Source organism: Perna viridis, chromosome 7 (assembly GCF_037379345.1).
Source record: "Perna viridis isolate PV_CMFRI_1.1 ecotype Kerala chromosome 7, ASM3737934v1, whole genome shotgun sequence".
Classification (NCBI taxonomy): domain Eukaryota; kingdom Metazoa; phylum Mollusca; class Bivalvia; order Mytilida; family Mytilidae; genus Perna; species Perna viridis.
Window position 1 is genome coordinate 40,723,217 of NC_142451.1, and position 13,812 is coordinate 40,737,028.

At 32.4% G+C, this 13,812-nt stretch overlaps 1 protein-coding gene across 3 annotated transcripts in view; it reads right to left on the minus strand.

Moving 5' to 3' along the window:
• The window catches only part of LOC148612712 (kinesin-like protein KIF28), a 36,754-nt gene extending 23,157 nt beyond the window's left edge, over positions 1-13,597 (minus strand). The window contains exons 1-6 of one of the 3 annotated variants that reach the window (XM_088594372.1): positions 13,426-13,596; positions 12,170-12,375; positions 10,294-10,426; positions 8,070-8,149; positions 6,552-6,663; positions 5,901-6,012 (exon numbers count right to left, since the gene is read on the minus strand). In XM_088594372.1, coding sequence (XP_088450498.1) covers positions 5,901-6,012; positions 6,552-6,663; positions 8,070-8,149; positions 10,294-10,426; positions 12,170-12,375; positions 13,426-13,471 — 689 coding nt within the window. In that variant the 5' untranslated portion in view covers positions 13,472-13,596. Of the gene's footprint in view, positions 1-5,900; positions 6,013-6,551; positions 6,664-8,069; positions 8,150-10,293; positions 10,427-12,169; positions 12,376-13,052; positions 13,172-13,425 lie in introns of those variants that run through there. The other 2 variants (XM_088594373.1, XM_088594374.1) reach the window with 2 other exon arrangements.
• Positions 13,598-13,812: the final 215 nt, after the last annotated feature.

Consider the following 13,812-nt stretch of genomic DNA (forward strand, 5'->3'; position numbering starts at 1 on the left):
TTTATGATGCCTAACCTTCCTAGATAATTTAATCTAAGTCCCTTCAGTGGATAGGAGGAGTTGCACTTGCGGGGTTAAAGGACTCTGGAGCTAAATTCTCTCTTCTTTGAGACATATGAAAATAAATATATTCCATCTTGCATATCAACATATGATGCCCAACCTTTCTACAAAATTCTATCTTAATCCCTTGAGCTGTTTAGGCCAGGTTGTTTAGGAAAGATATGTGGACAAAACAATTAGACAGACATGATGTTTTCTATATATTAGTTAATTGAGTATCTCCAAACTGTTTTGCACGCTATAAAAAGCTAAGACTGTATGTTTCAGGATAAACGGCACTGGTGTCCACAAATAAAACCAATGCAATTATTTTACCAAGCCCAATTACAGAGAGAATACAAGAAATCACCATTTGTAATTAATCAATGTATAAAGCCATCAGTAACAGACTCCTTTCATCTTTATATAATTATCTTGTCAATATCTACTTGTTGTCTCCATGATATCAAACTCATTAACAGAGACTTTTTCTGAATAACAAATAAGGCCCTTCTTTGTATTCAGATTTCTATAAGTCAGTCACATTTGTTCCTTTTTCATCTCTAAGTATATGAACTAACCATTCTATATGGCAAATCCAATTACAATGACTAGACATCAGTGTGTATAAGCTAAAATATATACCAGTTTCAACTTTGTTTCAGGCCAAACCAATTGATTAAATGGATTCTAATTAGGCCAAAAAAAAAGATCTTGTTTCCTACTACCAGCAAGGATTTTTATAGCAGTATAATATAAAAAACAAGTACTATCTTTTCAAAAAAGACATATTTTGGTATTTTAAGTAACAGGGCTATAAAGTTCTCCAGTTGTACATGTAGTTCAATTTATGGGGTCAGAGGTTAAGGGTATCAGCCAATATACTAGTACAGGTATGTAAGATGGAGTTTAAAGACCACAAGTTAATACATTTTGTACCTACATGTATATTTGTATTTCCATATGGGTATCCAGACCAAATTGACAAGCCAGCACAATATACAAAAATATTAGGAAAGTCTTTTTTCCTTTCAAGGCCACAGTTAGAAAACTCCAAGATTCTCATCCAACTTTGTTCAAAGTTTGGGTAGGTGGACAAATTTTCTTTTCTCATTTTTTACCAATTTTAGTGAAAAGTGCTGTCAATTTCAAAGAAATTGATCTCAAGTGGACAAAAAATTCAAAAATTTTTTGAGGGGGTGAAAAAATCAGGTGGTGAGGGGATGTCAAACTAGGACATTTTCTTTGGCCTAAAAAAGTGAATTCATACGATTGAGAATCAACATACAATGTATTAACTTAACATGGCCTAAAAACTGAACAACTTATCATGGTGAATGTCTTTATTTAGTTCCTTATTCACTGTGTTCATTTCACCATTTCATCTTTTTGTTCACACAAACATGAAATCATTTAAAATCTAAAATTCTATTTTTTTTGCAGTTACATACATTTACACTTGTAAATGTAAATAAATAATGCATATTACATCACACATGAACATGGCATTTACTAAATTAGATCTTTAAGTTAAGTTTCATTGATTCCTATTGTCTGCAGATTTGAAGACTCTTAAGGGAAATATATTATGCACATTGAGGAGGAATTAAGTAAATCCTAAGTACTCTAAGTGTCAGTACCTGTAAGAAGCAGGCAGTCGGTGAAACATGGTATGAAAAAGCCCATCATTTTAATGGTGTAATTAGACTATTTGCATCATCAGACTCAAAGAAAACAGACAAGATTTTCCAAATTGTGCTGGACAATTGAGTTACAATTTCAATAAAATGCACTGAAAATGAACATTTCAAGGGCAGATAACTCTGTCAAAAAACTTCATTTTTCTATGATTCTGTTGAAAAATTTCTGCACAAAGCCAGTGATTCAGAGATCAAATAATGGTCTTTTCAAATAGAGAAAATATCCTTGAGTGATATTACATTGACAGATTGGTGGGGTTTTGACATGTATGTTTCTGATTTTTCCCATTTTGCCTGATTCTTACAAACACTTTCACTTAAGCATTCAACATCTCATACAAAAAAGATTTTTTTTCCTCTTTGTAAAGAAAGAGTTAGTTAATGTTTTCTCTTTAAATCCATTTCTTTCCTTTTACATTTACAAAAATCAGCCTTAGGAATTTCATTGTAAAATATTCATTAAAACTTTAGAATCTATAAACTCCTGCTCAATTAAAATTCATAGACTTTATTATTAGACCCAATATCTATGTGCATTTCTTTACATTGGAAATGATTGAACTGCCATTCTTTCAATGATAATTTACACTGATAACACATCTTATTGTATCAACAACCTTGCAGTATTCATATGAAATGATTCCAGCGTCTGGATTTTTAAAAAATTAATCCTATAACTGTCCAAGAAAAACACAAATTTAAGTGACTTCCATAACAATAAAGAGGAAAGAAGCATTTAAAGAGTCTGAGAGAATTGCATGGCAATATGAAGTTCTCTCCTGGAAGAGCCAAAACTCAGCCAAAAAAAAAAAAAAAAAATTAAAGGACCTCAGCCAAAAAAAAAAAAATAAAAAAATTTAACAGACCTTAATCTGTAACTTGTCATGGTAAAGCGATGTATCAAATATCAAATGAAAACTGGCAAGCATGATGAAGAAAGTATGGAGAACTGAGTCATTGCATGAATTTTCTCAAAACCAAGGACCATAACTAAACCAAAATACTCAGGAACTCTGGGCTTCTGTTGTTTTTTTTTTAATCATACTTTCATCCAATGAAAATATACATAAGATAATGAGCCAACACCATGAAGTAGTAAAATGTGGCTGTGAGTGAATAAGGGGGAGAGGGGTATGTTACAGGTATTTTCAAATTGTCTTTAAACTCCATTGTTAATACTTCGTAAAAAGACAACAATACCTGATTAACAGTGCTAGGAGATAGATTTATTCAGGTCATGACCTGATTTTTTTTTGCAATGTATGCAATGAAAATGGATAATGCTAGTATGGAGGGCCTGAAAACCACAAAATTACTTTCAGTTGACTTCAAAGTGAATTATTTACTAAATGACCACTCCATCTATGTACTGTGAATGTACTATTGTTCGTGGTGTACCAATTTTTGTGGTTTTCAGAGTAGGTTAAGCCACAAAATTTAGTTCCAAACCAAAGAAAATTGATGTGTTTACTAAAAACCTCAAAACCACAAATTCATACCCACAAATACATGCATGTATTTCTTCCCTAATCCACAAAATTGGTATCCATGAACAGTATACAAATTGGATGATTTAAGTCCCAGCAGTGTAACATTTGCATTGTTTTAATCATCTTGATTTATTATAAAACATCATGATTATAAAACAATGTTTTTAAATCCATAAATCCCTCATTCATTACCCAAAGTTAAAACTATGAATACAACACTATTAAGTATATGTCCTACAAAACATCATGCAAATTAAGAAAAAAAAATGTGATGATTCAAATTATTTAGTCAACTTTCTGCATGACCTCAAGTCTTTCAGAAAGTCATATTAATGATAAAATACCAATAAGAGTTCTATTTAAAGAAAGTATGAAAAGTAATAAACTAGTCAAAGCAGATGATTTAATTTCTACTAACAGAATTTTTCTTGACATTTTATGCTACAGATCACTATACATATATTAATTTTTCCCCACTGTCTCTATCTTCTTTTTATTACTTTTATTACTTCTCAAATCACTCAAATCAGACATACTGGAAGCATTTACACTATTATAAAATTTGACAAAAAATATTGATTAATCAATCACTCTCTGCATGATTCTTAGCTTAACCTGTACTAAAATTACAAAACTTAATCAATAAATAATATCACGTCACAATTGTAATAACAGGTCTGGAAATTTTTAATGGACACAATATTTGTATTGCCTCCATGGTAGCACTAAAAGCCCCTTCACACAGCTGAAAGCTAGTCCTTTGTTCTGTTAAGGTTTTTAATTAAAGTGCTGCCTACAGAAGTAGAACGTGATTATCTTATTTCAGTAAAATATAGCCCCTTTCGTAACAGTGGAATATTTTATAGTTATATTTTCTTAAATGACATTTACCTTCATCTTGCATAAATGGCATTTTTGCATAAATAGTTGGTCAGTTTATATCAATGTCAATATCATCATTTATTATCAATAAATAATTAACTGGGAATATTTAACACAGTTCAACAGATTTTCCTTTGAGATGGTCCCTTGGTATTTAATTAAGCGCTAAGCTACTTAATCAACTCAACAGTTCAAACTTTTGAAATCCTATCTATTTCACATGTATATTTATAACTCTGGCATTCTCTTATTACCTTCCTCGTAAAGGTACATGTATAATAACAACAGTCAATAAACTTTTAAGTTTCTTTCCAGGAGATTAAATTTCCAGATTTAATATTACACAAGGACTAAAATTTACTTCAAGGCTCTTTGGGTTTTAATTCTAAAATGTTCAGCAAAAGAAACGCCTAATATTTTGAAAATAAAAAAGATCTACGTAAATTTACCTAAAATTAACAAGTGTGTCCCATATTGATAATGTAAGTGTTATTTAAAGCAGCTGACCACTGAGCTTTTACAATCCTTGTCATTTTAGATGAAACAACAGCTCTTTGTGTTAAATATTAAAAAAATGAAGCTGTCTTAATGTTGGGAAAAAATGGTAATCTTTGGAGTTTAATGAATGATCAAAAATAGTTTACTGCAAAAAAAAAAAAAAAAAAACACTTTTGATGCCAACTTACTAGAGGGCAGACAGGACTACCAGTGCAGACCATATACATGTATGTATGCAAACCTCTAAATTTATTTGCTCACTCAATAAGCATTAAATAGCTTTTAAAAATTGATGCTATTAATGCAAAACTCAGACAAACGATTTGTCTTTGCACAATTAATCACTGCACTGAGGTTCCATTTAAACAAACAGCTATGACAAGAGACAGAGAACCAACACTTTGTGACATACAGGTAAGACAAGAATATGATAACAGGGATGATTTTATGAAGTCAACAAACAAAGGGCAAATTGGAGAAATTGGCAGTAAATATACATTAAAAAAAGAATCGTAACAGTAAAATCTGGATTTGAAATAGAGGAATTCCGTTAAAAAGCGGAAACAAATCCTCCCTGTGAAAAGGAGTATCATATAACTTTCTAGTGATTTTCGTATTACCTGAAAAAAAAAAACAAAAAAAAGCAGTTCAATAGCAAAGGAGACAAAAGAAAAAATGCAAACTTATACAGACCATTGGGCTAATTGGACAACGACATGATATCTTGAATAATTTTACCTGCTAATGGCATTCATGTTAGTTGACATAACACTTCCTCAATTATACAGTATACAAACTTACACAGATGGACTGACAGGATTAAGGCATCATATGTCATATTGTTTTACCTGCTAGTGACATTCATGATAGGCAAAAAAAATATGTTTTCTGCTACCCTACCACCCTATTTTTTTGTGCCTGCCCTAAACATTTTATGGTCATTTTGGCTCAAGCACTCATAAAGTCTAGACCGTTTCACCAATAAGTAAATGTAAAATGTTTTTGAAAGATAAAATAATTTCTCTACCTACCTAGCAGGAAACAAGACTATCATTTTTTTTGCCTTAGTTGAGCCAACAGTATTGTACTTTGTATCATGCTATTTCATGGGGTATACGGAACACAAACTTTGTCAAACAGACAGACAGACTTATGAAATATGTCACATCATATTACACGCTTGTGCATTCAAGCTACTTCAGGCAACATACAGTTCTGTATCATGTATAATCATTGTATACAGGTCACAAACTTGGACAGAAAGACATGAAATGTCAAATAAATTTACCTGCTGGTGGCATTCATATTAGTTGAGGCAACAGTTCTATTTCTGGTTCCTTCCTCCATCCTTGTCTCAATATCTTTATAACTACTGACTGGTACAACCTGAAGACCCTCAGCTGTAATGGAAGTATAACACATTCAGATATCAAATGCTACATTTATCTTTATAATTTGTCTTACATAACTTCAATACAGGAATCCAGTAGAGACAACTACTAATTAGTACCAATAGTAATTTTTCATAAATGAATAATTAATTAATATCATACCAGTTTTTATATATTTTTGTAAAAATGCTGAAGAACTTTAGTCAGAATACATGTCAACCAATACTGATTTACCCTGGACTTGACTTTATGTGAGCAACTGAGCAGGTGTTTCTAGAAAAGCAGAGGACTCTTACCCTACCAATGCACCTGGTCCATACTCCCAGTTATTAGTGGAGTTTGAGTTGCTCATTTACATTTGTTTCTTTATATGCTATATTTTAGTTACTTTTTGTTCTTTGTTGTGTTTGTCTGTACTCCATGTCTGGTCTTTGTCTCTGGATTACATTCTTTTGATTTCCACTAGAATCTTGGTTCCCTTGATTACCCTCTTACAGACTCTATGATTGTAAGTGGTACAATTTTGACTAGAAAATGCATATTCTTACCATAGAATCCCTGTTTTGGATGTTGACGACATTTCAGTCCTCCTTTCGTTGTTTTGGAGCTTAACAAATCTCTGATCTGTTCATTGTAAATCTCCAACATACTGAATGTTACCTAAAAAGAACAAACATGAAAGGTTATACTACAGACTTTAGGCTTTTCATGATCTAAAATGAATCAATCAAGCCTGGCAAATGGAATCAAAGATCACAAGAAAATGAATATGACAACGTAAACCATGAATGTCAGGTTGAAAGCAAAATAATTTACATGTAAATTGAAACACTTGCTGAAATTTTTATTCCTAATTTTCAAATACAATATGGTGAAAGCAGTCTTAACCGAACTCTCAATAAACCAGAAACCTGTCTAAACCAGTCATATCCTCTGAAATCCCCTGACAACAGATTCAATTTATGTTAAACTTGTGTAAACCAAACAAAGGGGGTTAGTTAAGGAGGTAGACCTAGGGTAAGGGACATAACCCTTGAAATCAGTGATATGTTTGTATTATATTCAATTTCACGAAAGTCTATCAAGCTTTCATTTGAAACTGAATGAAATCAGTCTAAGTTATATGGATGCTTATATGAGATAATGTAAAATGATTAATACAAACATTCCAATGATTTGTAAGAGTTGTGTCCCTTACCCTAGGTCTACCTCCTTAAGACTGGCTTCACTGTAAAGACTAAGCTCAGCTTTTGTTATAACTTATAATACTGTTGATAGTAACATATCAACCACAAAATTTTCAAGCCTTTCCGACAAAAGTTTGAAAAACTCATTAAAAAAATCCAAAACACAACAAATGCATCAGCATTTACCTAAATACAAAATAGTAAATACTTTCAGAGATTACAAAAAGGTCTTCAACAAGTAAGTTCTGAATGGCCCTGACAACAAAGAAGTAAAAACGATGACATACATTCAAAATCAACCTAAAAAATAAAATGGCAACCAAAAGACAAATTAATGACCAAGATTTCCTGACTGTAGACAGGTGCATATCTACATGTCTACAGTTGGGTTTCTCAGGAAGAAGCAAATTAAACAAATTAACCACAAACTTAACAGGTTAAGCTACAATGTATAGGTCTTATAGTTTATAGACTGAATTCCAATCTAACATAAAGCTGCTGGCAGTCATGCTAGGCATAACCCCACTCGTATACTAAGTTAAAATGGTAGAGCAACCATAATCACTTATAACATATGCCCCATATATATGAAGCTATGCACAAAATTTGAAATGAATTCATCCACTGCAAGCTGAGATTTTTGTAACAAAACTTTTTCTATCATTCCATACAGCAAAAAGTGGCAAAGTCCTACAAAACAGGAAGTTGATATACAACATCATCCAAAAATAGCTGACATGGTATGCCTCATTTATATAAAACTACACATCAGGTTTCAAATCAATCCATCCATTGAAGCTGAGGTAATTGTGACAAAATTGGGATGACAGATCTAATGAAGACAAACAAGGCTGAGTGGGGGTATATGTTATTATGTACCTCATATTCAGTATTTTCCCCTGCTGCTTTCTTTTCATCAATCTGTTTGAAAATATTCTCACAGTAGAGTGGGACAATTCCTGAAAAGAAAATGTAGAATCAATTCACTGAAAAATGAATTTTTTCAGCAGTTGTTTACTGTTTATACATAAACAATGTATATACTGCATAGTGGTAGTATTTGTAGTGTGCAAATTTTGACTGCCTAAAAATGACAAAATAAATTCCACAAAATATTTATTCTGGGCTTAAATACTTAGTACACCACTTAGCATCCGCCAAAATTTTTTGTATAATAGTCTTTTTTTATTCAAATAGCAAAAGTTTACACCTACCAAAATAACCAGCCATACAGTATATGTTGTTAATTCAATATATATATGGTATATGTTGTTAAGTAGTGCTCCAGCTAAGAATCATGCAAAATTGCAAAATGTGATTCATAGGCAAAAAGCCCACATATTTTTATTTTTGATATTTTGTTTAAATTGCCATAGTAAACAGAAATTAATATGCATTTTTTCATATAACCCGTGTTCTTAGGAGATAAAAATTATATAGAATGCACTGTATATTTCAAAATTAAGGGAGATAACTCTGTAAATGACACTCAAATACATGTACAATAGAATCTATTGGATTTTCAATGTTGATTATCTCCTAAGAGCAGGCAGATTTGAATGAATAATTACACATTTTATAGTATAGACCCATAAAACAACTTAATTACAAAAATAAAAATATGTAGCCTTTTTGGGGTGTATCACATTTTTCAGATTTTGCATGATTCTTACAAAGATAGCTACTTAATTTAACATACTGACATCTAGCCTAATAAATGCCTTGAAAACTTTAACCACAACCTTCCTTCTTTACAGTGTGTTATAGAAAGATACAACTAAACTTCAATGCATTGCATTACGTATTTCAATACTCACTGAGAATCAGGTCGAGAGCATGATTCAAATTCTTCAAAACATTTCAATATATGGATGGGGATTGGGAGATTATTTTTGATGGCCTAAAATAGATTCATCAAAACAGTAATAGAAGGAATAATAACATAGGTTTGTTGCATCTTGAGTCAATAAACCATAGATGATGAAAGCTCTGTTATAATTACTGAGATCAATACATGCACTTGAACAGAACCAGACATGAATTGTAATTCTAAGTATTCATTAAGGGATAGGATTGATAGTCTATAATATGAAGACTTCAGCAATTGTAGAAAGTTCATTAGACAGATAACGTGAATGTTGATGAAAGGCTTACATGTAATAATTAATTCTCAGTTTATTATCATAATGCTAGACTATTAAAGTTTGTAAAGTAAAAAAAAATCAATTTGTTTTTTTGTTTTTAGAATGTATCGTACACATTCATTATACAAAAGAATATGTTACACAAGTTTTGATATTTTTCATATAAGTACCAGGCCATATAAAATTTAGACACAGCCAACGTTCCTATACAATTGTTCTTTCACATAACAAGTCCTTCCTGTATTAAAAGCTGCGTTTTGAAGGAAAACATGAGTTAATCTCCCACTAAATTCAAGCAAATTAACCAAAATCATGAATGGTAATTCCTTTAAAGTGCCATTTTCATACACTATCTATATAATTTCTATCTCGAAAGCGCAAGAACCAAATGACAAACTGAGACCAGTTTTGTGGTCTGTAACCGTCACATGAATCATCCCCTAAGTACTTGCCTTCAGCCACTAGCCCGAAGTCCAGGGCTAGAGAAATGATGTGTACATTTCTTGTTTCGTGCTAGTGGAACCCTATACAGTCCTCTATCAAGGAAAGGACTGCCCCGTCTTATTATTTTAAAGACTGATGCTTAATGAACCATAATTACAAATGTACAATGTACTTTTCAACAATAACATCATACAATCTATCATTATTATCATGCCATTAATGGACCAATGTCTCACAACACCAGACCTTTCAAATAATCTAAGATCTTACCTTAGAAGTTACTGACACCAAATGCAACAATAAACCAACTCTTTTCTGGACCTTTTAACCATTAAAAGGATCTTAAATTTAATTACCTTTGTTGACATATCCAACAATGGACCAACTTTTTCTGGCCCTTTAACCATAAAAAGGACCTTAGATTTAATTACCTATGTTGACACCATATATATCCAACAATGGACCAACTTTTTTCTGAACCATAATCCTTTTTAAATGACTTTAGCTCTAATTACCTTTATTGACTCCATATCCCACCATGGACCAACTTTTTCCAGACCCTGTCTGTCCGTAGGCAAACAGTGTAGAATTGTATCCTTCCCAGGCATTCTCTAGCACACCAACTCCCAGCTCATTGTAAACTTTCATCTACAATCAATACTTGTAACTTAATAAGCCTGACTTTCAAATTCTAATTCAGTAACTAAAGAAATGTATGTACATGTATTATGTTGATACGGAAATTTATTTCAGAAAGGCAGAAGTCGTTATTTAACATCTTTCAATGAGCATGCATTGTAACAAAAGAGATGTTAAGTGTCATTAAAGAAACTATTTTTTTTAATAAAATGAATTCAACATTTCTCCATACCCATCTTTGTAGGTGCCAGGATCCCTTAGTGATGGGAAAAAATGGCTGAATAAATAGAAAATCCCTTTAAATTAGTGAAGCGACCCCAAACTGGTATGCTAATTATTGCTGCATAGTATTTCCACAATTTTAGACTTCATACATCATATATGTACATGTATATGTACATGTATACACGCGTATGACTCAAATAGACCAATATTTTTTTATCAGGGCTGCATTATGTTTAGAAAAGTTGAATTTGAATAATTTATATTTAGCAAAAATATGAGAAAAATTGAAATCAGGGTTGGTTATACAACATGTATACTCAAGTTGATTTTTCAACAGATACAATGAAAGTGCAGCAGTGTCATCCTCAAGATTAAAATTGAAAAGCTTTTATGTATAAGGATATACATGTTCACGTACCAACCAAACCCTAAATTTTGAACCGATAAAATTTTTGATCCTGCAAAAATATATTCTTTATCTCAATGGTATCATGTCATAAAATTTGTATTTTTTTACTTGCAGTCGTGAGCTCCAGAAATTAACTGCTGTAGGTTGTATAGATAAAGAGTGAGTTGAAACAAGGAATGTATCAAAGAGACAAGACCCTACCAAACTGTGAATTTAACAGACAATGGAAGTCTATAGGCCATCAATTAATGCAAGAAATTTGCAAAACCCAGTCTGCCTTCGACCAGCCCATAAAATCATAGATATACCAGGAAATGTACATTACACTATATCCTAACCCAGTCTGCCTTCGACCAGCCCATAAAATCATAGATATACCAGGAAATGTACATTACACTATATCCTAAGCATATACAAAACCCAGTCTGCCTTCGACCAGCCCATAAAATCATAGATATACCAGGAAATGTACATTACACTATATCCTAAGCATATACAAAACCCAGTCTGCCTTCGACCAGCCCATAAAATCATAGATATACCAGGAAATGTACATTACACTATATCCTAACCCAGTCTGCCTTCGACCAGCCCATAAAATCATAGATATACCAGGAAATGTACATTACACTATATCCTAACCATATACAAAACCCAGTCTGCCTTCGACCAGCCCATAAAATCATAGATATACCAGGAAATGTACATTACACTATATCCTAAGCATATACATAACTAATATTCAAAATCAAACCACATAAACAAAAGCTAGAGGTTTCTACATAAAAATGTAACTTCAGATGAATACAAAATATGTAATTGTGGTTGTTCATATATACATATAGTTTTATGGGCAGGGACATCTTAAATTTCATGATTTCAGGTTGGGGGATAATTAGAATAAAAGGCCACACAAAGAGAGGCCTGAAGATTACAGGGGGAAGAATTTATGTTGAGTTAGACCACTGACAGAGTAATGACATCCAATAAGAAAGCCAGGTACATTTCTGACCCATGAAATGTTTACAATTTACTTGCATGTACTTTGCCTTTTTAATGCATAAAAAACTAAACATTTATTTAGAACTTGATTGTGAAAATAGAGGTATTATTCTTACCTGGTCACAGAATTTTCTGCCATTAGGATGTGAAGTGTCGGGACCATAGTAGCCATTTGATTCTTCTTTGCAGCCATCATGTGACCAATAACTGAAGTCAAAGGTGAATTTCTTTGGTTCATCTGTACCTGATGGATCTTCAATCTTTGTGGTGGCTCCTGTCATGTCAATGATACATTTTGCATTCCTCTCTCTTTCCCTTCTATTGTGAGAATAGTTAAGGATAATATGTATACAAGTCTGAAGTCAAGAGCATGTATACCACAAACACACCAATTGATTGATTGCTTCAGTTTGAGTTCTTTGTAAATGAAGTGTAACATGTTAACAACTTTGCAACAGTTCAAGCAATGAAGCATATTTGTAACCCTGGCACTGATAGCTAACAATAACTACCACCTGAGTTAAAGAATAACTCCATTGGTGCAACCGTTGAAGTTAACTATTCAAATCAATCTCTGTGAGGGAACATTCAATTACTTTACATCAAATCATGCAAACCCTGTAATGAAACTAAATCATCACTCAATCCAGGGTTTAAGTACATGCTGAAGCTCACAGGTACATGAAGTTGCAACAACCCTTTTGGATTCAATTGTCTGGACTCTGAAGCACAACTACCAGGTACTTTATTTTGGATCTCACAGGATATATACATATATGGTAATGGTGTACAGAAAGATATACATTTACAATGTACATAAAAAGTTTTTCCCCTATTTTAACATGCATTAGTTTTAAAATGTGAACAAAAATATTGAAAAACAAGAGTGAAACATAAATATATTTATTTTTTTTACAACTGACTTTACTGTTTTAATATAACGGTAATTCCTATCAAATTGTCACACTCCATTGATTACTGATTGGAAAATCGGCTTACCTGTAATTAGAATGACCTAATACACAATATGCCCGTGGCCATTTCCCTCTGCCCTACAGAGATCCCGTCCTAAAATGACAAACGGACGCTAAAACTGCCCCAAATACACAAGAAACTGACTAACAAGTCTACACTTGCGAACGATTTACATCGCATCACTAAGTGCACTTCAAACGCAACACAAAAATGTTACCATTCCAGTTAAAGGGTTTTTATAATACCGTTCAATAACCCAATAATAAAATACAAGATTTACAAGCACCTACAATATAATTTGCCTGATAAACATTTGGAAACATGCGCTTGCGAGCATCTGATTCAGATCGTGCATAGATGAACGCAAAATCTTGTGAATTTTCGTTATAAAAGGATATGAAAGGTCTCACTCTTACTGCTACTCGAACGTTTTCTTCTGGCATCTTGTTTTAAGTTCCGTAAAATCCAAATATGTGCAAAAAATGTCTTTTTACTCGGTTTATTATCTTATGTCATTTCGCAAGCACTTGCCGGAATCACGACGCCATATTGTATAGCGTGTAGTCATTGGTTGGTTGCTAGGGAACGTGTCAAAATACTCTTTGGTAAATAATGTATTGGGGTATCAAATAAGGGTACATGTTGAAACCGGCAAGAAATTTAAGAAGTTCTCTTTCATAATTATAAATGTTGATGGTTTAAATAATATAATAAGAGTACAAATTGAAAAGCCTTCAAGAATAAAAAAAAAATGGGTTGTATCAAAATACTTAGCAACCAATTT